The sequence below is a fragment of the Bubalus bubalis genome, chromosome 11, assembly GCF_019923935.1.
Source record: "Bubalus bubalis isolate 160015118507 breed Murrah chromosome 11, NDDB_SH_1, whole genome shotgun sequence".
In the NCBI taxonomy this organism is placed as follows: domain Eukaryota; kingdom Metazoa; phylum Chordata; class Mammalia; order Artiodactyla; family Bovidae; genus Bubalus; species Bubalus bubalis.
In genome coordinates, this window is record NC_059167.1 from 87,727,821 (window position 1) to 87,751,412 (window position 23,592).

A 23,592-nucleotide genomic window follows, 5' to 3' on the forward strand; every position below is an offset into this window, starting at 1 on the left:
TGCAGTCAGCAAGTTTACTACGTTTATTAAAGTCACGTAAATGGTTTGACAAAAGTGCACAATAGGATGACATCACTGGTTTGTTATAAATCACAGTGAATTACTAGAATACAACAACGTGCTTCTTCTATGTGGAGGACTGCAGGATGAGGTGAGTGTTATAAAGGATAGGCTCTTTCACTGTGTTAAGCCAGTCAGATTTTACTCCTCAGCTATGTACGTCTGAAAAGACTGGTTAGCAAAGCTAAGACTTTTCTCCCTCATCTTTTCTTCTCTACCAATTAACTAAGCAACAACAAAAAAGGCCATGCACAAATTTTACAACACCTGATAAAAAACAGATACAAAACCTTGTTCATTTCATCACTTGGCAAAGCTTGTATCTTCGCTCCTTCATTTTTTTGATTAGGCCACTCAACACGTGACTTACCCCTAAATGAAAAGCTGTTAACAATTTAGCGAGTCTCACCCCTGCACACACATCAAGATACACTCCCCATAACCATTAAGTCAGTGTTCCTTCCCTACACAGTAACACAAATGAACACACCACAAACCTAGGACTAGAGACATTTACTTTACAGTTTTAAAAATTAATATATCTATCGCCACTATCCATGTAGTATTTATTTCAGATCCCACATTTGGAGAAGATACTGTACTACCCAGCCCATCTGAAGATTTGGGCAAATCTGCCAGGAATGTACGAGAAAGCCCGGCAATGTGCCATACACATTAGGAGCTCTCTACCTTCCAGAGAGGGTATCCAGAGCAGGGCTGTGCATTTTCAGAGCAGGAGTAAACGCACAGCTTAAAATCTTATGGACTAATAACTTTTCACAGAGCAAAAGGCAGTTTTGTTTTAACCCACTTTAATGTTACAGTATAGTCAGTGAGGAAAACGGAACAGTCATCTGTACATTGACACATCTGGCTAGCCTGAAAGGAATACTCAAGGTTTTTACAGAAAATCTACCATAAAAGCAAGTCCTTTATACTTTAATCCATCTCCTCTCTAGTTCAATCACTGGCTGCTTCTAAAGCCAGCAAAGCAATCCAAGGTCCAGTAACTCACTCCTCACCCTGCCCCTTGCCCCAAGAAAGAACTGTTTCTGCTCGAATAATCCAAAGCAACCTTATTCCTAAAGTAGCTGCTTCAGCTGAGGTGGTGACTAGTGACAGGGTATTGTTCCCTTGGGATCTAATTTTCAAAAACACTTGCCACATGCAGAGTTGATACTTCTGCAGCTGCTGGTCCCATATCACATTTTACTTCAAACAGTGCTAGCAGAACTAAGTTTCTCATAATTACCAAGTTACTAATCAACTATCAGAGTAATGAAATAAAACCCTTCCCAGAAACAAACAAGACCAAAGCTTGCTTTTTCATTGGCTTGTTGGCTGGTTGAAGTTTACACAGCAATAAACCTTAAGATAGTTGGACTGTGGCCTACGAGAAAGCAATCCAGGGTAGACTGAAAACAATGTTGTTTCAGAGTTCTTAGGACAAAAATTTCCCCTTTATCAGTCTAAGGATGGATTTCTTGCCCATTCCTTGAACTATCAGTTACCTAAACTCAAGAGATCAATTTTACCAACTCTTAAGTGCAAAACCCACCCAGGTTTCACATGGTTTGCCCAGGCATTCATCCACCTGGGTCTCTAATTCAAATTTATATGACAATTATTAAGCAAGAAGTTTTGATTGAATTTGTAATGTTATCAAGGAAGATTTATAATCTAAAACACAATTCTACCAATAATAAACACAAAAGGACAAAAGTGGCTAAAAAACAGCAATAGCCCAGAGTTCTCAGAGAAGCTGAGATACAGAACTATCACCTTACCTATTTATTTCCCTTTTAAAAAAAAGAAACTTAAGTGTGGGAAGGGTTTGGCTAAACACATTTTAAAATAATTCTATCAAAAACAAATTAAAAAAAAAAACAGGCATGTAGATCACTTGTTTCAAGAATGGTTTTATACAGGTGTTTCACAATACATATTTGGATTTGTTTTACAAGACAGAATTAGATCCTTAGCAATATAGTGAACAACGTACTGCTATAGTATAGTTAAAAAAAAAAATCTCAGTTACCATTAGCAAAATTCATAATCTATCCCACTGTCTTCAAATTCAACTTTGTCAGCATTTCAATCAGCAGTTTTACTCTTTCCAGCATTTGGTCCTCCCTTCTCAAAAACACTGAGTACCATTAAATTTCTTTGTCTGAATATGTACAGATAATCATTATTCTCATTTAATAAGTATGTAATACCTAAAATAGTTCTCATCCTGGGTAGCCAAAGGGATGAAATGTTTTATAAAACATGCAACATTATCTGATATTTTAAGTTCTGATGTTTAAAAATCATATGCATTAATAATGGAACCAAGTAAATACCAAGTATCACAGCTATTCCTCAGACTGTCAAATAAGCAGGCCTTGAAGTCTGAAAAATACAGGGTCTGATCAGAGCTGCGAAAAAGGTGTGATTCACCCACCTGGAGGATGAGCATTTTCTCTTTCAGGCCACGAGAGTTGCCAAGAGCAAGGTACACTAGTTCCTTGATTCACACCAGGAAGATCAAGGCCAGTAATTTTCAAATTAGGGATCAAACACCTCCCTTTAGATCATCCTAAAAACCTTTCTTGTAAAAATCCCAGGTTAGGAAAACAGAAGTAGATTACTGTGGCAGAATTCACCATCAAAACATTCCTAACTGAAGCAAGAAGACACGCAAAGTATAACTACAGCAAGAGTAAAAGTATCCTGCATTCTTGGGGGAATAGGTTTTTAAAGTCCCCCATCCATTCCCTCCCATCCTTCAGAGTATCTCATTTCATGGGGTATCTCTATATTATTTAAGGCCCTAGGTGCTGATTTTGGCTTGGTCACTCTCTTTTATACTGATTCAGCTGCAACCTTTTTCTTAGACTTCACAAAGCAATATCTATACATAAAATGTTAACTGAAATCTTGTTTTTTAAGTTTATATCTGATGTTGCTACACCATTATAATGCTTTTCATTAAAGAAAAAAAGCTGCAGGTCTTCACTTACAGTACCATGCACTATGAGTAGCTAAGGCATTCATTTGGCACTAGAGAAAAAAATACAGATACAGCTAATTTTACTTATCATTTTTAACATTGAAAGAAATAGGTATGTACCCTTGAATTTCTGTGATGCTTAAAGATAATCACAGAATATTCTTTTAGTCTGACAGTCAAAATGTTGCCATTAAAACAAAATCAAAACCATAAAGAACTCTGTACAGCCTGTCGGAATAAGTGACATTTTCTGGTTCCAAAATTTGCTGCCCTCAGACAGAAATAACTTTCAAAATGGCAATGACAATTATTTTCATCATCAAAAACATTGAATCTATACCACTCTAGTGATTTCTCTACTTCTTATCACAGACTAAATGAAGAAAGTGAAAAAAATATCCCAGTTCCTTTTCACCTATCATAAAAACCTTAGGGAGGCACAAATAATGCCCTCTGGAAAAGTAGTTTTCAATTTGAAAAGATACCACACAAGAAGAGAGGAAGAAGGGGACAAAAACAGAATGTATAACTGTAATGTGACAACTTGTTTCACAGGAGAAAAACACAGCAATCATAATTTTTACATGTCTGTGAGCTGAGTCAAATGTTGACTGCTGGAATTTAGATTAACCACATCAAAATGTCTATGCATTTTAGAAGCCAAGCCCAAAGGCAAATAGTCCATCAATATTCTCTGAAAAGTTGCTTAAGATTACTATTTTGTATGTATCACTGAGCATAATTCAACAATTTCAATGGATTTAACTTTATGCATTTTTAACTATTATTAAGTTAGCACATTTTTCAGATTAATCTGCAGCTATACTTTTTAAAAATCCTCCCGATGTCATAATGTGTTGTATCATTTCACATAAATAATGGAAGAGTGGAAACCACCTATCGCAGTTTGGCATGTGCAGAACATCTGGATATTCCATTACTTTTAATGCTTCTTTTAGTTGTTTTCCTTCATGAAATCCTCAAAACTGCTGCAAAGGGTAACACGCTGACACAGGCTTAACAGAAATGCTTTTCTAGGCAATTTTGGTAAAACATTTATCAACTTTAAATCATAAATGTCCCTTGTTACATAAACAAAATATTTTATATTCCTTAAAAAAAAGAAAAAAAAATAGCTAAGTGACCAATATCCAAACACCTTAAGATTATAGTTACACCTAAACAATGTGGCTTTGTTTAAAGTGTATTTGAAATCAATAACCATATGAGGCAAGAAGACCAAATACAAAACTAAGGAAGGATAAGTAGGGAGGAAGGGTAGTGGAAAGAAAAGTAGAATTTATGAACACATAATTCTATTGTCTGTGATTAAAGTCCTTTACTTTTTAGCACCACATTAAACGATTTTACATATCCAGTCACTTAATGAAATCCAACAAACTCTTCAAGAGTTCTGGGGATCTGGTCTTGGTAGTTAATGTCATTAGCCCGAACTGCCCGGGCAGCCAGGCACTTAAGACTCATCTTCATTTGAGTTTTAAGTAGTATTTCTGATACCCCAGTTGTACTTTTGTCTAGTGGAGTTTTATTCTGTTTATTTGTCATGTCAGTGTGAGCGCCAGCTTCAACTAGACTAATGATGATAGAGTGCAAGGTCAAAAAATCACTGATGGGCCTGTTGTACTGAACGATAATGTGAAGGGCGCTGTTCCCTTCATTGTCCACAGCATTGACCTCAGCACCACAGTCCAGCAGGAGCTTTGTGACAAGCGCGTTCGGAAAGCTGCAAACGTCATTGGTGTGGAAATCATCAACTGGGGTATTTGAGTTGACGGCTAGATGCAGCAGGGTGAAACCTTCACGAGTTCTGGGATCAAGGTGAATCAGGTTGTAGATCTGCTTGTTAATCTTGCACTGATCTTCTTCACTGCACTGTGTTTTGGTGGAGATGCACACTAAATACAGAAAGGTATAGAGGTTACATTCATAATTGTCCATCGCACTGTGGACATCAGCATCTGGAATATTTTTCACTCTGTTCATACTCTGTTCTATTTCCAAAACACTGCATCTCAAAACACATTCTATGTCTGGGGCCTTCACAGTTTCATTTAAATGTATCATCTGTGAGAAAACTTGGGCAAATCGAAGAAGATCCTTATGGGTATTTCTGTTACCTTTCTGTCTGAGGTGCAGGGCATGAAGCCACAACTTGATACACTGTTCGAATTCCATGTTATCTGCATAAACAGCTCCCCTGTAAATGATGGGATGGGAAACATCAATGTTGTCGGCACCTAAAATCCGTTCCCGAACGATAAGGCCTTCCATATGAAGAGCATCTCTGTCTTGCCGGATGGATTCCAGTTCCTGAGGATTTCTACATTCAGTTCTATTCCCATAAGCATGGATTGGTGGGAGAACCTCTTTCTCAAGAATGTTATCACCATCTTGAAACCTCTCCAACATAGCTAAATACAAATAGTGATATGTCTTCATGATGTCGTAGTTCTCACGATCATTTGCAAAGGAGGCACCCAAGAGCTCCAAAGCTTCAATCCGACTTCTCCGGTCACAGTCAGCATGAGAGAGCAACAGTTCGACAACGTCAGCTTTGCAGCTTTCAGCAGCTACTTTCAATGGCGTCATCCCGTGGCCGTTCACTACGATAGCAGCACGCCATTTTATCAGCTCCTTCACGATGTCTATGTGTCCAGCTTCAGCTGCAAAATGCAATGCTGTGGCTCCACAATGCGCTTTAGCATTCGGATCAGCACGTTGTTCTAAAAGATACCTGACCACGTCGGTGTGTCCCTTGTAGGCCGCAATCATTAGGCAAGTGTTGTCATACTTGTTGGCAATGCTGATGTTGGCATTATTTTCGACCAAGTATTTCACAATGTCCAATCTGCCATCAAAGCATGCTGCCCGCAGCGGGGTTGAGTTAGTTACTGTGGTGTGGTTCACGTTGGCTCCATGACTGACTAGAAGCTTAACAACTTCAAAGTGTCCCGCTCCTGCTGCGCACCAAAGAGCAGTAGCACCATCAATGACATACCTATTCATGACAAGAACAAACAGTTAGAAAATGGGGTCACCTGCCCTAACACAGATTTAAAGGGTGTAATCATTTACACTGACCCCAAACCTCAGTCTACAGAGCATTAGGTAAACATTAGTTTTGGTGAAAATAAAATAGTACTTGTATCTAGTATGAGCTCAATAAATGTGAGCGATTATTAGTATTTCCACAGTATAAAGACTTAAAGAAAAAATAAAAAGAGTCACCGACTTCCTACTAGCAGAAGTACATAAATTTCAGAAAACAGGGAAAATGTACGAAGTTTTGTAATTTCTTTACCACCAAGCTGATTCCCTGGCTCTTAGACGAGCACAGAACGTTCCTCCCTCCCAGCACCCTCAGGTACCACAGTTTCTCTCGGTACTTCAGTAGGAAAGCCACCACAATCTCTGTGTTAATGCTGTTAGACACTGCGTTAAGAAGAAAAGTATTTGAGCAGATAATTTTACCTAGGATTATCTAAACTAGTAACTATGTACATACTCTACTAAAGCAATGAGAATGAAATAATTACTGCTAATTACAACATGAATGATACAACACAGGTCAAATTATATATTCTATGAAGTAAAAAAAGTACAATCCACTTGGTATAAAAAATATCATAGTTCAACCAACTATCAATACTGTCGATCACTTCTGCTGAAAATAAAAGCCACACTTTTAAACATCCAAGCATCCAATAATCCAAGCAATTACTTCTTCAGTTTAAATAATGAAGCAAAATTTCTATAAGTAAAAGCATTCTCAGTAACAGCTACCTATACAGTTATCTATGGGGGAGAGTGTAGGATTGATTCGGAAGGGGCTTAAAGCTACTAGCAATGTCCTGTATTTTGAACTGGGTAGTGGCTACATGGGTGGATATTTAGGGGAAAAAATTCATCAAATTGCATAAGAAAGATCTGTACATTTTACTGTATGGAAAACAGTCCTCAAAATAAATCTGAATACTTCTGAAGTTTCTTTTTAAAATTTCATTTTTTAAATGTCATTTAATTGTTAATTAATTTGGTAAACTAAAGAATGAATCAAGAGGGGGTTCCCTGGTCATCTAGTGGTCAAGAATCCACCTTGCAATGCAGGGGACACTGGTTAGATCCCACAAGGGATCCAGGAAGATTCCACAAGCTGCAGAGCAACAAAGCCCGTGCACCACAACTACTGAGCCTATGCTCTAGAGCCCAAGAGTCGCGACTACTGAGCCCCGGACCAAAGCAACTGAAGCCTGGGAAGCCTACCTAGAGCCCACACTCCCCAACAAGAGAAGCCACCGCAATGAAAGGCCCACCCACAACTAGAGAAAGCCCACGTACAGCCACGAAGACCCATCAGAGTCAAAAGAATAAAAATAAACAAACAAATCTTAAAAAGAATGAATCAAGAAAATAAGACACACATCAGTTGAAATGTTTCGGTGGTTGCCAACTGTAGCTTTTGCAGACAATTTAGTTTAATTAAAATTCACTTATTACATCTTTACTGTCATGATTATAATCACAAAATTCAAAAGTTTTCTTAAAAAAAAAAAGTTTTCTTTCAGTCAAAAAAAATACAGTTTACAAAAGCACCAGAAAATACCAATGTCTAATAGTATATCTGATAAAAAATGTACAAGACCTCTACTCTATACTGAAAACTATAAAACATTCCTGAGATAAATCAAAGACCTAAAGAAACGGAGAAATAGTCCATGTTTATTGTTTTGGAGATTCAAGAATGTTAAGATGTCAATTTTCCACCAAAATAATCTACAGATTCAATGCTATCCAAATCAAAATCCCAGTAGGCATATGTGTGTGTGCATGCATCCACATGTGTGTAGAAATTGAAAAGCCAACTCTAAAATGTATAGAGAAATACAAAGGAAGGACCCAGAACAACCAAGATAATCTTGAAAGAAAAATCAAGTTGGAGGACAAAATACAGCAAGATGATGTATCACTGGCACAAGGATAGATAAATACTAATCAAAAGAAAACAACCAAAAACCCCACCCTAGGAATAGATTCACATACACAGGAATACAGATTAATGACAAAAGGTCCACTGAAATTCAGGTATAAAGTATGGTCTTTTTAATAAATAGTGAAGAAGCAGCCACTAGACATCTGTTTGGAAAATAATTAACTTTGACCCTACTCACAAAAATTTCAAAGTGGCAAAGACCTATAATATGCAAAACAAACAATAAAAGCTTCTTAAAAAAAAAAAAAGACTATCTTTATGACCTTGGGGTTGATGATTTCTTAAACATAATGCAAAAAAAAACCATAAAAGAAAAAAACTGATTAGACTTCAAAAAATTAAAAAAAATTTTTCAAGAAAGTGACCAGCAATCCACTCACTGGAGATACCTACAATCAATTATCTGACAAATCACTAAAAAAGCAAACAACTCCATTTGTTAAAAAAATGTGAAAAGACTGAACAAGTACACTTCAAAAGTATATATTCAAACAACCAATAAACATATGAAAAGATAATTACTCAGCAAGGAAATGCAAATTAAAACCAGGAATTACCAATACACACTCACCAGAACTGATGAAATTAATAATACTGACATGACAATACTAAGTATTGGCCAGGACGTGAAGTAACTGAAACCCCTCCTGTTGATGGAAATCTTCAGTGGGAATATAATCTGGTTCAACCACTTTGGTGGTTGACTGCTTGATAAAGTATTAAACATACATCAACCCTACAAGCCAACAGTCCCACCCCTTGGTATATACTTAAGAGAAATGAACGCAAATTCCACCAGAAGACATATACAAACATGTTCATACCAAAGTAATTTATAATAGTCAAATACTAAAAACAACAAAATACCTGTCAATAGGATAAATAAACTGCCATACATTCATATAATGTAATATTATAAGACATTTTAAAAATACTTATACATGCAACTCAGTAGATGACTCTCATAGATACCGTGTTAAACAAAAAGAAGCCAGACAGAAAAAAAAACACAGTATACTGTATGATTCCATGTATAGGAAGTTCAAGTATAGGCAGAACTCATCTATAGACAGAAGTCAGAATAATCATTGCTTCGGGGAGGGGAAGGGAGAGGAAATGACTGAGAAAGGGCACAAGGGAAACTTTTAAAGTGACATCAATGTTCTGCCTCTTGATGTAGAAAGTGATTACATGGATGTAAGCAAATTAAAATTTGATAACATTTATACACTTAAGATTTATGCACCTTACTTGATATTTTACCTTAACTAAAAATAGATATAATTTAAAAACAAAAGAGGCACAAGTCAATTTAAAGAAAAAGTTTAAACACAGAGAGTTAATAATTTCAATGTGCCAAGCACTGTAGTAAGTAATAGAGCACATTTAATTCTCATAATAACCTTCTCCCAATAATCCTATAAGGTAGATAACCATTATTAAGCCCATTTTAAAGACACATAACTATAAAGGCTTATATGAGATTAAAAATACAAAAATCTCTGGAAACTATATAGTGCGTCAAATGTGAGGAAACATAGCAGGGACACTGTTCACATGTTTCCATTTAAAAGCTTTCCCCATCTCCTTATTAACGTGAGCTACCCAAAAATCGATACATAGTTAAAATAGTTATATTTACATGGTTACAAAAGTTTCCTTGCACGCCTTAAATATAAAAAATTGTTACATGCCAGGAATATGAACCTAACTAAATAAAACTCAAGAACTGTTGCACTAAAATAAGCCTTCACATATATTATCTTTAACTTTTGCAATAACCATATAAGATAAAAAGGACCCCCCCATTTTAAAATGAAAAAAAAAAAGACAAATAGTGATTAAAATTTTTTTTCTGGCCTCAAATTCCCCACTACTAATGACACAAGGGAGAAGGAAATGGCAAACCACTCCAGTACTCTTGCCTGGAAAATTCCATGGATGGAGGAGCCTGGTAGGCTACCATCCATGAGGTCGCAAACAGTCGGACACAACTGAGCGACTTCACTCTTTCTTTCTATAGTTCCTTTCGGAGAAGGAAATGCCAACCCACTCCAGTGTTCTTGCCTGGAGAATCCCATGAACGGAGGGGCCTGGTGGGCTACAGTCTATAGGATTGCAAAGCGTCGCAAACGACTAAGCAACTAACACGCACACACACACAATGACATAAGATTAAAAGTTAAACTACAAGTATATACTTCACTTGGGCTTCCCAGGTGGTTCAGTGGTAAAGAATCTGCCTGCAATGCAGGAGACGCAGTTTCCATCCTTGGGTCAGGAAGATCCCCTGGAGAAGGAAATGGCAACCCACTCCGGTATTCTTGCTTGGGAAATCCCATGAACAGAGGAGCCTGGTGGGCTACAGCCCATGGAGTCACAAAAGAGTTGGACATGACTTAGCAACTAAACAACAATGTCACTTGGTTTTTATAATCATTTAATACTTTTTCCAATGTAATCTAATAATTTCCATTTTCCCTATGGTAATATGACAGAAGCCTAGAAAAAGTTTCAATTATCTATTTTTATTGAGGCAATAAAAATTTTGAAATACTTAATGACAAAAATATTCACTGCAGAATGTCCTTCAGGAACATTACCCTTAGTAATTTTTAAATTTCTACATCTTAATCAGCATTAAACAGATTAAAGGGACTAATAATGCTAACACTTATATGACACTTCTTGTCCATAAAACACAGCTAAAGTTATAGCTGCATACTGCCTCAAAACAAAATACCAAAAATATTTACTTTCTATAAATATTTCTAGAAAGTAAAAAATATATATAATCAAATAAATGCAATATTTACTTAATGAGTATGGGAGAAGCACTGTAAAACACTGATCTTTCTGGTCTAAAATTGCAAATTTTAGGGGGTCCCTCATAGCTTAGTTGGTAAAGAATCTGCCTGCAATGCAGGAGGCCCAGGTTCAATTCCTGGGTGGGGATGATCCCCTGGAGAAGGAAATGGCAACCCACTCCAGTATTCTTGTCTGGAGAATCCCATGGACAGAGGAGCCTGGCAGGCTATGGTCTATGGGGTCGCAATAGTCAGACACGACTGAGTGACTAAGCACACACACACACATGTATTTCATCTGAAAAATCAAGAAACTTTAATTTGGCATTCGCCTTTTAAAATAAAATGTATAAAAATAAGATTTCTGAGCACAAACCTAAACTCATCCATTGTCTGGTTCAAGCATTTGAAATGAAAATAAAAATTCATTCAGTGTAAATGATCAACACTTTATTTTAACCAAAGTCCTAAAATCATTTATTAGATCATATGTACTTCCTTGAAATATACACTGGAAATGACTTTCTAAATGAAGTTAAGTGACACTGTGCCCCCTACGCCTTTCCTCTACCTGAACATTTACGGATTTGTACTAGCACCGACTTTAAAAGAGCGCTCAACAAAATTCCCAGAGGTCCTGTTCTCCTTCCTATCCATGTCAGCAGACTTCTTCTAGGACAAGAGTTCCCCATAAACTCTGGCACTGCGCAGTCGGGCCCTCAGAACGCAAACCAGCACAATATTCCAAGATCACGTGACGCCTCTCCTTTGTTCTGGTCCATTTCTGTAACACTCTTAACAGCTTCCCATTCTACAACTAAAAGTTCTTCTTTTCATTTCTATTCATGTAACTTTTCTTCTTGTCCCCTCATCTATGTCAACTTTAATCTTAACAGAGTAAGCCATAAGTAAAATAATCTCAAATGTTACCTAGGTGGGTGGCTCCTTCCCACTTGAGGCTCTATTATGAATTCACTTTAGTCTTCCAAGGTTTTATAGATGTTTTTAGACAGAATATAGACTTTTTAAAAGAAGTTATTATAATATCTGTGTATGTCTCTCTCACACACACAAAGGATTGTATCAAACCCATTATCACACAGATGCTGTTGCTTAAGATGAAGCTAAGAAGTGAGTTTTTTTTTTAATATTAGGCAAACAATGGGATAGGTGATGAACAGTCTGGCAAAAAATTGTGAAGATGATACATAAATTACTAAAAATTAGGAAACACTAACAAGCTGGAATCAAGATTGCCGGGAGAAATATCAATAACCTCAGATATGCAGATGACACCACTCTTATGGCAGAAAGTGAAGAGGAACTAAAAAGTCTCTTGATGAAAGTGAAAGAGGAGAGTGAAAAAGTTGGCTTAAAGCTCAACATTCAGAAAATGAAGATCATGGCATCTGGTCCCATCACTTCATGGGAAATAGTTGGGGAAACAGTGGAAACAGACTCAGACTTTATTTTGGGGGGCTCCAAAATCACTGCAGATGGTGACTGCAGCCATGAAATTAAAAGACACTTACTCCCTGGAAGAAAAGTTATGACCAACCTAGATAGCATATTCAAAAGCAGAGACATTACTTTGCCAACAAAGGTCCGTCTAGTCAAGGCTATGGTTTTTCCAGTGGTCATGTATGGATGTGAGAGTTGGACTGTGAAGAAGGCTGAGAACCAAAGAATTGATGCTTTTGAACTGTGGTGTTGGAGAAGACTCTTGAGAGTCCCTTGGACTGCCAGGAGATCCAACCAGTCCATTCTGAAGATCAGCCCTGGGATTTCTTTGGAAGGAATGATGCTGAAGCTGAAACTCCAGTGCTTTGGCCACCTCATGTGAAGAGTTGACTCATTGGAAAAGACTCTGATGCTGGGAGGGATTGGGGGCAGGAGGAGAAGGGGACAACAGAGGATGAGATGGCTGGATGGCATTACTGACTCGATGGACGTGAGTCTGAGTGAACTCCAGGAGTTGGTGATGGACAGGGAGGCCTGGCGTGCTGCGATTCATGGGGTCACAAAGAGTCAGACACAACTGAGCGATTGAACTGAACTGAACTGAAGCTATTTTAGCCCACAGAGAACCTGTCTGTCCCTATCTGGCCATGGGTCTCAATTGAAGGGTTGGCTAAGTACCTCTTAAAAACCAGTCCCTGAGGGGTGAGTGAGCTTCATATTAACACCTCATTCAGACTAACATTTTCACAATGTCTGGAATGAGTGTAAAGTGAAATCATGACATTTGCAAATAACACTTTCTTCCTCTACTTCTGAAATGCCTAAATGACTAGAACAAACTGCAAAATAATCTCAGAATGGTGTGAGTGGGCAGAAAGGTGGCCACTAATTTCAGTTCTTCTCTTTTGTTAATTAATTTGTAAGCTCCTCAAAAGCAGAAACTTCGTATTTTTTTCTGTATCTTCCACGGTATGTGTGGGGCACAGTGCCAGGCCCACCACAGTCATTTGGCAAGTTTTAAAAAACTAAACTACTCTGACAGAGCAGCTAATGAATCCATAATTGTAATAACACATAAACAAAAAAAGACAGACTGAAGAAGGCTCAGACAAAATGTCGAACGATAGGAATGTTTGCAATTCCAGTCTCACCAGTCTCTCGATATTTTACATGACAATCACCAAAACCTGGCCTCCACCTCGCCAGTCTGGCAGTCCCTTTCTTAATGTCCCAGGCCTGAGCTGCTCCCTGCGGCGGCACTGAAACACGTGTCACTGCAAGTGCGCCATGTCGCTGCTCCTCCTCTTCACCTTCTACTTTCTATCCTCTAAGACTGAGCTCAAACATCACCTCAGCTGTGAAAACTTCCCTGCTTCTCCCAGGCAAAGCTGAGCACTTCCTCTTCCTGCATTCCCTCAGTAGTCCAAAAGATTCCTGTAACCCTAAATGGCATGGCATCTATTACTCATTTTCGCCAATCTTTCCCCTCCTCACTGCATCTTAATCCCTCCCACCCAGAGCCACCTCACTGTCTTCCTGGGAACCGTATGTTACTCATCTCTGCATACCCAATCCCTACTATATAGAGCCTGGTACACAGTAGGTGTTCAAAATATGTTTGCTTACTAAACTTAATTTCACTGGTCAGTGCAAAATATGGGGCAAGATAAGCCACTATGAAGGCTCAACGCTACATTCCTTATCATTTCAGGTTCTCTTAATTGCCACCTCAAAATACCTCTCTCTGTGACTTAAGAAAGATAAGCAAAGCTTTTTCAAATGCTTTAGAAAAAACTATTTTTTCTTGCCACTATTCTCTCCTCATCAAAACAGGCCTCAGCAATCTCCTTAGCAGCAGTGGATCCAGCAGCTGTTACTGCAGAGATTCATAGCTCAGTGGATGCTTGTGCTTATACAACTGGAATGGTGCTCGAAGTTCAGAGGTCATTCTACTTCACTCCTCCTCCGTGTATAAGAAAGGCTGTGGGAATGCAGACAGTTACAAAAAGGACACAGAAGCCAGTAAAGAAAAACAAACAAGAATCAGGTTGCCAATGTCCAGAGAGGTGGTACTAGAGATTAACCACCACTCATGGGATATCATTTCAGTAAAATGTAATACTCTGGAATATTTTCCTCTCATCTGAAACAGAAGAAAAAGCTCTTCTTATTTCAACTTAAAAAAAAAAAATCAATCAAAATTCAACAATGCCCTCGTCAACTCAAAGAAGAATTGTTTTTTTCAATCAGGTTTTATCCAAGCCGTATTCAATTATCAAAACTAAAGATACGTATCTTTACGCTTGGATCACATCTACCTCAAAAGAAGAAAACTCTAGAAGAGCTTACCTACTGACACAAGTCAACAAAAACAAATGCAATCAATGAAGTAAAATCTCCATGAAGTTGTAATCTGTGAAACAAGTTATAACCATCCACACAGAAAAGATAATGTCAAACCTGACAATTCTGCATTCAACAACATGACACCTCAAAATATGTACCATTCAACCTAAATGGCAAATTTTAACTATGACAATATGCATTTTTGAACTCCCCACGTGGAATAACAGTAAATTATCAAGCTTCCCCAGAAGATGATGGGATAACAGTAATTTTAAAATGGCATCATGTTCTCCTACACCAGGTCCTATGCTATTTTCGCAGCCAACATCTCTCTTCCCAGCAATGTGTAAGTCAGAATCATGGCTGGGGATGTCTGGCTGCGTGACAATCCCCCAAGAGGCTGAAGCTGCTGCTGGTTCTAGGGGCTTATTTTGACATTAAGGTCCCATAACCAACTAAGGGCTTTATCAGACACTCGAAGAGCTAAAAATTGGGCGGTCAAATAATTCATCAATCAGAGGTTTCCAATGTCAGTTGCTGACCTTGTTAATTTCTGATCTCGGTTACAACCCCAGTCCTGACAGAGGGAAAACCTGAAACCCCGCTACGTCCTCCATACTGCTTGTTCATACACTATCTAGCAGAGCACTGGTTTTTGCCTGCGTGCTCAGTCGTGTCCAACTATTTGCGACCCCATTCACTGGAGCCCGCCAGGCTCCTCTGTCCATGGGATTTCCCAAGCAAGAATACTGGAGAATACCTATTAGATATTAAGACAGAGGGTGTGGCTATTTACCTATAGAGGGAATAAGGGGTAGCGGCGATAAGGATGGACAGCAAAACATGGAATGGAGTATCCGCCCTAGAAGATGAAGTGGTTATTAATACGGCAGGGCAGGAGATGCAAAAATGGGAGAAGTGATACCTCCATGAAGTGAAAGAGTGGGACGGGAAGATCCATGAGGCGGTAGGTTCGCACGCGTTAGAGAGGAGGCAGGAGCTGGGATGTACCTACCCGTCGAAGCGGACGGTGCCAGTCTGCTGAGTCTGCACCCGGTAATGTTCTAACAGCAAGCGCACCACCTTAGCGTGCCCATTGCGAGCTGCGATGATGAGGGGCGTGGACCGCTGCCCTCCCTGCTGGCTGACATAGCCAAGCAAATAGCGAATGTCGCTTTCAGACCGGTTGAGAAGCAAGGCGGCCAGAGTCAGAACCTTGCCCTCGCTGGCCGCCTTGTAAACATAGCCAGCCAGGCCCTCCATGGCCGCCGCCAACTCCAACACCCGTTTGGTCGCCACTGCTGCTGCTGCCTTGCGCCCCCGGAGGCCGCGCTCGCCAGCGCTTGAAAACTGGGCCCTCACAGCCCATTCAACAGGGCGCCGCCGCCGCCGCCGCCGCGCCCAGGCAGCAGCGCGGCCCGGGGAGGGCTGAGACGCAGAGGTGGCCGAATGCCGCACGGGGCAGGTCTGCGACCCAGCCCGGGCAGGGAGGAGGGCGGTCAGGGCCGCCCCCAAGGCCCCAGGCGCCGGCCCCGGGCCGAGGGGATCTCCATGGCGGCCGCTGCCCCGGGCCTCAGGCCTGACCCCTCCTTCCTGCGGGCTGCGACAGGCGCGTGCCCGAGCTACGGGTCGCCGGTGAAATCCCAAGAGAGCCGCGCGCGCCCCGGATAGCGAAGGACCGCCGCGTTTCACCCGACCCGGCCCGTCAGGCCTAAGGCCTGAAACTGCCTAGTCCTCCGCCTCCGCTCTCCGCCCTCCCCAGGAAACCCGCAGGCCCTAGCCCACTGGAGCTCAGAAACGCCAGACGCAGTCGAAGGTTTCAGAGGTCCACGCCTGGGAACGCCATCCGAGCGAGAGGGAACGCTGCGGCGCCAGCAGCCCCTGGGCTCGGGACAGGGAGGAAGGCGGGCCTCTGCAGACTGGGCCGAGAGGGGGAGGGTGCGACCAGGGGACGGTTAAGTGGGGTGTCTCTTCTAAAGCCTACCGGCTGGCAAACAAAGCCCAGTGAAGAAAGGTTCTGCTACGCGAAGGCGGCCCGTACCCAGCTCGGCCCTGAAGTCCTCATTGCCCTTGCTGCTCGGAGCTTCCAACTCGTCCCCATTAGGCCCTACGGGTCCCTAGCCAGGGAGTGGTACAGAGTGAGACCACTGAACCGTTAATACTGGGGGGTGAGGGGGTGCGACTCGGGGGCCCTTCCCCTTTGGCCATAGACCTTTTGGGACCCTTCACCCAGTTGGGGCCCGGGGAGGCGGGTACGCGGACCTGGCAGGGTCCACTTTGAGACCAGGGCGGTGTCTCTGAGCCCTAGAAATAAGGGAGGACTTTGGGCGTAGGCACGAGGCTTTGAGAAGGGACTGGAAGTCCGGCCTGTCCTCCCTGGAGAGGAGGATGAAGTGTGTGAGAAGGGAACAAAAAAAGGGCTCACCCTAGGACGGAGGGCAAGGCCTGTGTTCGCACAGACCAGGACTCTAATCCTGAGCCTGATGAAGCCTTCAGTTTTCTCCCATATCTCACAAGATTGTTAGGATTTGAAAAGATCATTCATCCAACGAATTTTAGAGGTCTGCTGTGTGCCAGGCTCTGCTTGGCTCTAGGGATTCAGTGATAGACCAGATGAACACAGTGCCTCTTCAGGGACTGTGTTGTTGTGGAGAAAACAGACAACAAAGTAAACAAATAATAGACAAGACTGGTTGAGTTTATATCACTATGATTTTGCTGTGAAGCAAGTGAAATAGAGTGATGGTGGGGTGGTACTAATTTAGTGTGTGTGGTCAGGTAAGACCTCCATGACAGGTAAGGAGAACAGGGGGTATTTTAGGCAGAGGGAAAGCTAGTACAAAAGCCACGAGAGGGAGCAGTCTTGGGGAGTTCAGAAGCAAAGGTAAGAGTGGCTTCAGCAGAGTAAGCCATAGGAGAGCGATAGGAGATGAAAGCTGGGTGCAGGTCTAGCCCAATTACCCATGGTAAGTTTAAATTCTTCTCAAATCTGATGGGGGCATTTGATTAGTTTTAAACAGAAATGTAACAAGATATGGTTTATATTCTTTAAAAGATCAGTCTCTAGTAGGCAAGAGGCAAGGCAGGAAGGCCACTTAAGAGAAAAGGTTTGGGATTAGGATGGTAGGAGTGGAGGTGATGAAGCTGGTGGGGCAGTCACAAAAAGTCCAAGTTCAATATGGAGGTCACTCCCTCTATGCACACACAAAGGATAGTATCTACACCACCAACCCTAAAACACAAAGGACAATATCTAACATAGAGGAAGAGAAAATACATTTATTTCATCCCAAGGGACCAGGCTGGGCTCAGTTCACGTAAATTATTGCATGTGAACCCCACTATTCCAATCCTGGTTTGAAGGCCTCATCTTTGGGGATTTGGTCCACTGCTCAAATTTTCTCTTCCACTCTACAGCACAGCTTTACCTATTTTCAGATCGCTATACTTTTTTTTTCCCATATTAGACAAAAACAACATTGGAAATCAGAGCTGAAGATAGGGTTCTACTAGTGAAGTCTCTGAAGTAGCTGGTGGAAAAGAAGAGGAAGCTGGTTGTTCTCATTCCGGGGCTTCAAGATTGGAAAAAATTCCAGTTCTTGCCAGGCTGACCCAGGCTTTTTGGCCTCTGGGCCAAATGTGGGGTGTGGGACCTGGGGGCTCCCTTCCAACTGATTTCATTCCCAGGCTCTGTACAGAAATACCAGGCTCCTCCTATTCACGCCTTCTCTCTGTGTTTCCCTCTCTTCTTCCCTCTCTGTGTAGCCCTTTTCCCTGCATCATTCTTTTTAAACTCAACTTTTTGAAGGTGATTTAGAGGCAAGGCCCTTCTTCCCTTTGGTTTCATTTTCTGAAGGAGACATGATTCATCCAACTATTTATTCGTTGCTGAATCAGAAACTTTCTTCTTCCTCCTCTTGCCTTTTTGAGATGAAGTAGGGTTCTTCCTGGTGCTAACACCTCACTTTGGTGGTATAACTGGATGAGTGCTAGGAGGGGTGACTAAACCAAGAGTCATGAGAAGGGCTCAGAACTTGCACTTCGGGGCCTCCACCCCCGATGGGAATATCCTTCTGCTCCAGCAGCCCAAGGTCAGGAGCCTTCGTTGTTTATCACCATTGCCTAGTATAAAGTTCTGGGCTCCCGGGGTTGTCCAATAGCCATTAACTGACTGGAGACTATTTGGTTGCCTATATTTACCTGGGCTTGGAGGATGATGTTTCTGTGGTCAGGTTGTGCAAATTGGAGAGAAGATGTATAAACACAACAAGGCTGCTTTTCCAAAGGCCAGTGCCCAGAAATAGCTCCTTGTTTTTCTGACCTATTCCCTTCCACTTTGACAGAAAACCACTGAGCAAATGATCGGTAATAAAATATAACTGAAAATAGTTGTATCCAGATGGAGATTGATTTGCTGATGACAGCAAATTGCAGCCTTCTACCTGGACAAAAGACAGGCCCAATCTCCAGCGCTTTGCTTTCTGGGGATTGGAGGTGATCTGTGAGCAGAATTAGCTGTACTTTCCATAGGAACATTCATTTTTCCAAGCCAGGTTGGCCCAGCCTACAGCTCCAGGTCAGTGGTGTTTCTCAGGTTTTGTTTAAAGCACATTCAAAATGTCATTTTTCAAGCACCAGTAAAGATACTTGTTTTAGTCCTATAAGTCTCCCACATACTCTAATGGAAGAGGATAACTTTGGGTATTGAATAGATCTGGGTTGGACTCCCTTCTCTGTACATTAGCCATGGCCTTGGGCAAGTTTCTTCACAGTACAATGGAGGTAATACTTTCTTTGTAGGGCTAGTGTGATGCTGATAAGCAAGCTCCTTCACCCATCCTCATCCTGTGAAGTAGCACCTGTCAGTACACATGTTTCTCTTCTCCCTAGCTCCCACCCTGGTCATACTTCTATTGTGCCATTAACTTGTTCAAGAAAGGACTTCTGGGACTTCCCTGGAAGTCTAGTGGTTTAGACTCTGCACTCCCATGACAGCAGGGGGCACAGGTTCCATTCCTGGTCAGGGAGCTAAGATCCTGCATGCTGTGTGGCACGGCCAAAAAAAAGAAAAAGAAAGGAATTTCCAGCCCATCTGCATTTTTCCTACAGGCATGTGTCTGTGTCTGGACACATGGAGAGCCCATATGCAAGGGACTAGGAAGAGTAATTGACAAGAGGTTGGAAAGTCCAACAGAACCACCTAAGAAAGATGTCAGAAATCAATGACAAGCAAGAAACCACTGATGACCAGTCTCTATTAGCCCATTTTCAGAGGAAAATGTTGACCCATTGGCCTTTGTCTCCTCGTCCTCTCTCTCCCAGCCTTCCCCAAAAAGCAGATACAATAATTGTCAAAGACCTAATGTGGAGGAGAGAGGGCAGCTGATCTGTGTCATTTCCCAACCCAGTTCACCCCTGCTGGTGTAAGTTTACCAGGAGAGTAGACTGAAATAGGGGCTTCCTTGGTGGCTCAGACGATAAAGAATCTGCCTGCAATGTGAGAGACCCAGGTTCAACCCCCGGGTAAGGAAGATTCCCTGGAAAAGGCAATGGCAACCCACTCTAGTATTCTGCCTAGAAAATTCCACTGGCAGAGTGAGCTTGGCAGGCTACAGTCCGTGGGGTCGCGAAGATTAACACAGGACTAAGAGACTTTACATTACACTGCAGACTGAAATAGACACAAGTCTTTCTTCTAACCTCATTCCTCCCTGAATAGTGGTACCTCCTAGTCAGGTACCCTGGGAGTATAATAACAGAAATAACAATGGTGAGCTCATGCTGCGTGCTTACTGTGTGCCAGGTATCAGAGTAAATGCCGTGTGCAGATTAGCATGTTAAAGTTGTGCAAGCCTCTGAGGGCCAGGCCACTGTTACCATCCTCATTCTTCAGATGAAGAAACTTGAGATCGCGGTGTTGTGTAACTTGCTCACGGCCTCGTAACTAGAGTGTGGCAGAATGTCAGGATTTGGATGTCAGCTGTTTGATCCCCACCCCCTGACCCTACTACCAGCCTTCTGTTCCCTCTTGATCCCCACTCTGAGTGGCTCTCATCCAGCCTGTTCTCTGCAGCTAGGATCTCAGCTAGAGGTCCCCAAGGTTTTCTATGGTCCTGATCACTTTGCCTGAGCCTAGGTGCCAATGAGTTAATCTGATCATCCATTCGTTGCTAATGGGGGAATGCTGACGGAAACTCTTCCCCACCTGGCCACCCCCCACATACCTTGGACATTCCTCACTCCTGCCAAGAACACAGGTCCATTTCCAAAGCAAGTGCTGTCTCATCCTAGAGATCATCTTTGTTTGCCCTGAGCTCTGTACCACTTTATACCTTTCCTGGGACCCTTATCTCTTGCTAATGATAACTCATGTCTGTCTAGCACTTAATGGTCTACAACACGTTCCAATTTGCCTAACCCAGCCCCCACTTCCTAGGTTTCTTAACCATTTTCTATAACCCAGGTGACAAGAGAGCATGCAGTTTAACATCCAAGGTCCACCGCTTGCTAGACAAGTTACTGACTTCTTCACTCCATTTTCTTATTGTGAAATGGGAGAATAATAGTGCTTGTTTCTCGTTGTTGTGAGGGTTGAATGAAATAAACACACAGAGACACATAGAAAAACACACACATACACACACAGCAAGTAATTCATTAAGTGTTGGCTATTGTTATCACTATCCCGTTGCATCCCCAAACCCTATGGGAAAAAAAAATCAAAGCCAATCAGTTCTTGTCACCAGTTTAACTCAGCTCTCTAAGCTCTCTGCTAGCTCTGTCAAGCTCTGATTCTACGGTTATTTATGGACACAACTTAGTTCTATGACGTAGCTACCCCGAAGGCCAAGCCCTTACCAGAGGGCCTTGTATATAGTAGGCTGTCCTGCCAGGTTGGGGGTTAGCATGTAACAATAGCCCCTACCTCATCCAGGCTGTGGGAGGAACTAATGAGAAATTTCTGTAATATACTCTTTAGTACAGTGCCTGGCGCCAAGTAAGCTCCTAATAAACCAGAGTCATTATTGTTCCATCTTACAGTGAGACTCCCAAATATGTTCCTTAAAAACATAGACTCTGCAACCATACTGTCTGGGTTCAACTTAGTGCTAATTCTATTAGCCTTGAAGTTAATTAACCACCTGGGCCTCAGTTTCCTCATCTGTAAGATGGACATGATAACAGCATGTACCTAAATGAGGTTGTTCCATAGATCAAATGAGTTAATACAATAAACACACTTAGATGTGTGCCTGTCACATGTTGGCATATGTAAGAGCTTTTTGTCACCACTTATAGATGGGGAGACCCAGGCTCAGAGACATCAAGCAGTAATGGAGCTTGGATCCAAATCTAACTGAGGCTGCCTCACTCTTACTATCAGGATATGTTGCTGCCCCAGATGATCCATGTATATTTTACCAGGAGCCTTCTCCTGTGGTGGAGATGTCAAGAGTAGAGGAGAGTAAGCTGGCACCAGAGATCTCTGGGGTAAGGGAGACCACAGGATGCCCTCAAGTCAAGCCATAGAGGTAGCTTTTTCCTCACCTGTGTCTGGCCATATGATTTTAGCATTCTATCAAGTCTCAGACTCAGAAGGCCTAAAAATGGCACCACCCATGCAGATCTCTAACCTGGAATCTGCAGCAAAACTCTCATTATTGCACATTGATGTCATACTCAAAGATGGGCCCCTGATTTTTAACACAAAGAGGCCCTGGCCTTGAGGCATTTTCCATTTCTGAGGCATGATTCAGCCTAGGAGACAAGACCAGACAGACTTGTTCCAGAGGAAGGAGGCCTGGGTGGCGTATGGAGAGGGAGAAGAAAAACAAACAGGGCTTAGAGCTGAGCAAGTCTCACAGCTGCTGGGCTGCAGGGGGAGGGAGCAGAAGCGAACAGAGGGAGCCTGCCTGCACAGAACGGGGCGCCCACTGACCCATTTATCTTTCCTGAAGTCAAATGTATTGATTTAAACAGGAATCCATCCCATGCTTCTAAAGCCCCAGAAAAACACTAGTAACATTTCACAACTGTGAAGCACAATATGATTGCCAAAGCGTTCCACGTAAGTGAGCTCAATTTTAGCTGCTTTTTAAAATAATTTGCGTCTCTTATTACAAAGCATCAAGTGCTTATTGAGGAATACTAGGAAATGTTTTTAAATGTAAATCTTAAAATGTCAAGTATGTATATATTACACCACAAGTAATAACATTTTCAGTCAATTTCTAACTATTTTTTTCCGAGCCTGTGTACATACAGAGGTCATTTAAACAAAATTGAGAAGTACTACAGAGTTATTGTTTTTTTTTTTTATTTATTCAATCATGCCATGTGGCATGTGGGATCGTACCAGATCCCACAGACCAGAGATCAAACCCATGCCCCTTGCACTGGAAACACAGAGTCTTAACCCCTGGACTGTCAGGGAAATCCCCAGAAAGTTTTAGATCTTTTCTTTTTCATGTAACATAAGATCACGGGGATTTTCTAATGATGCCAAACGTTTAGCTGTAACAATTCATAATGACTGCATGTATCAGTACAGATGTGCCACATTTGCTATAGCAACACCCTAATTGTTGGACATTCCAGATATTTACAAAAGTTTAACTCTTTAAATAATACTGCTGTGAACATGTTTTTACTTACATTTTTGTTTATATATCTGATTATGTCCTAATAGTAAATTTCTAGTAATGAAATTACTAACTCCAAGGATTTTAATATTTTTGAATACATATAGCCAAATTACTCTAGAGAAAAATGTATTCAGTTTACCTTCTGACCAGCACCGTGTGACAATTACCTCTCACTCTCTGATTGAGCCAGTGAGTTAGGTAACAAGCATCTCACTTTACAAATGTGGAAGATTGGGATTCATACAACTGAAAGTCAAACTCTAGTGC

At 41.5% G+C, this 23,592-nt stretch overlaps 1 protein-coding gene across 1 annotated transcript; it reads right to left on the reverse strand.

Annotated features, from left to right (window-relative positions):
- FEM1B (fem-1 homolog B) lies at positions 1 to 16,621 on the reverse strand. Its single transcript, XM_006052076.4, has 2 exons — positions 15,696 to 16,621; positions 1 to 6,074 (listed from the first exon to the last, which is right to left on the reverse strand). Exons 1-2 carry the CDS (start codon positions 15,941 to 15,943, stop codon positions 4,439 to 4,441), a joined length of 1,884 nt encoding a protein of 627 aa, XP_006052138.1. The 5' UTR covers positions 15,944 to 16,621; the 3' UTR covers positions 1 to 4,438.
- Positions 16,622 to 23,592: the final 6,971 nt, after the last annotated feature.

Bases quoted from the DNA above. Each gene is read 5' to 3' on its own strand.
- FEM1B (XM_006052076.4), bottom strand. From the start codon at position 15,943: ATGGAGGGCCTGGCTGGCTATGTTTACAAGGCGGCCAGCGAGGGCAAG. The intron at 6,075-15,695 runs GTAGGTACATCC...TGTCATGAATAG, and splicing joins GGCACCGTCCGCTTCGACGG to GTATGTCATTGATGGTGCTA.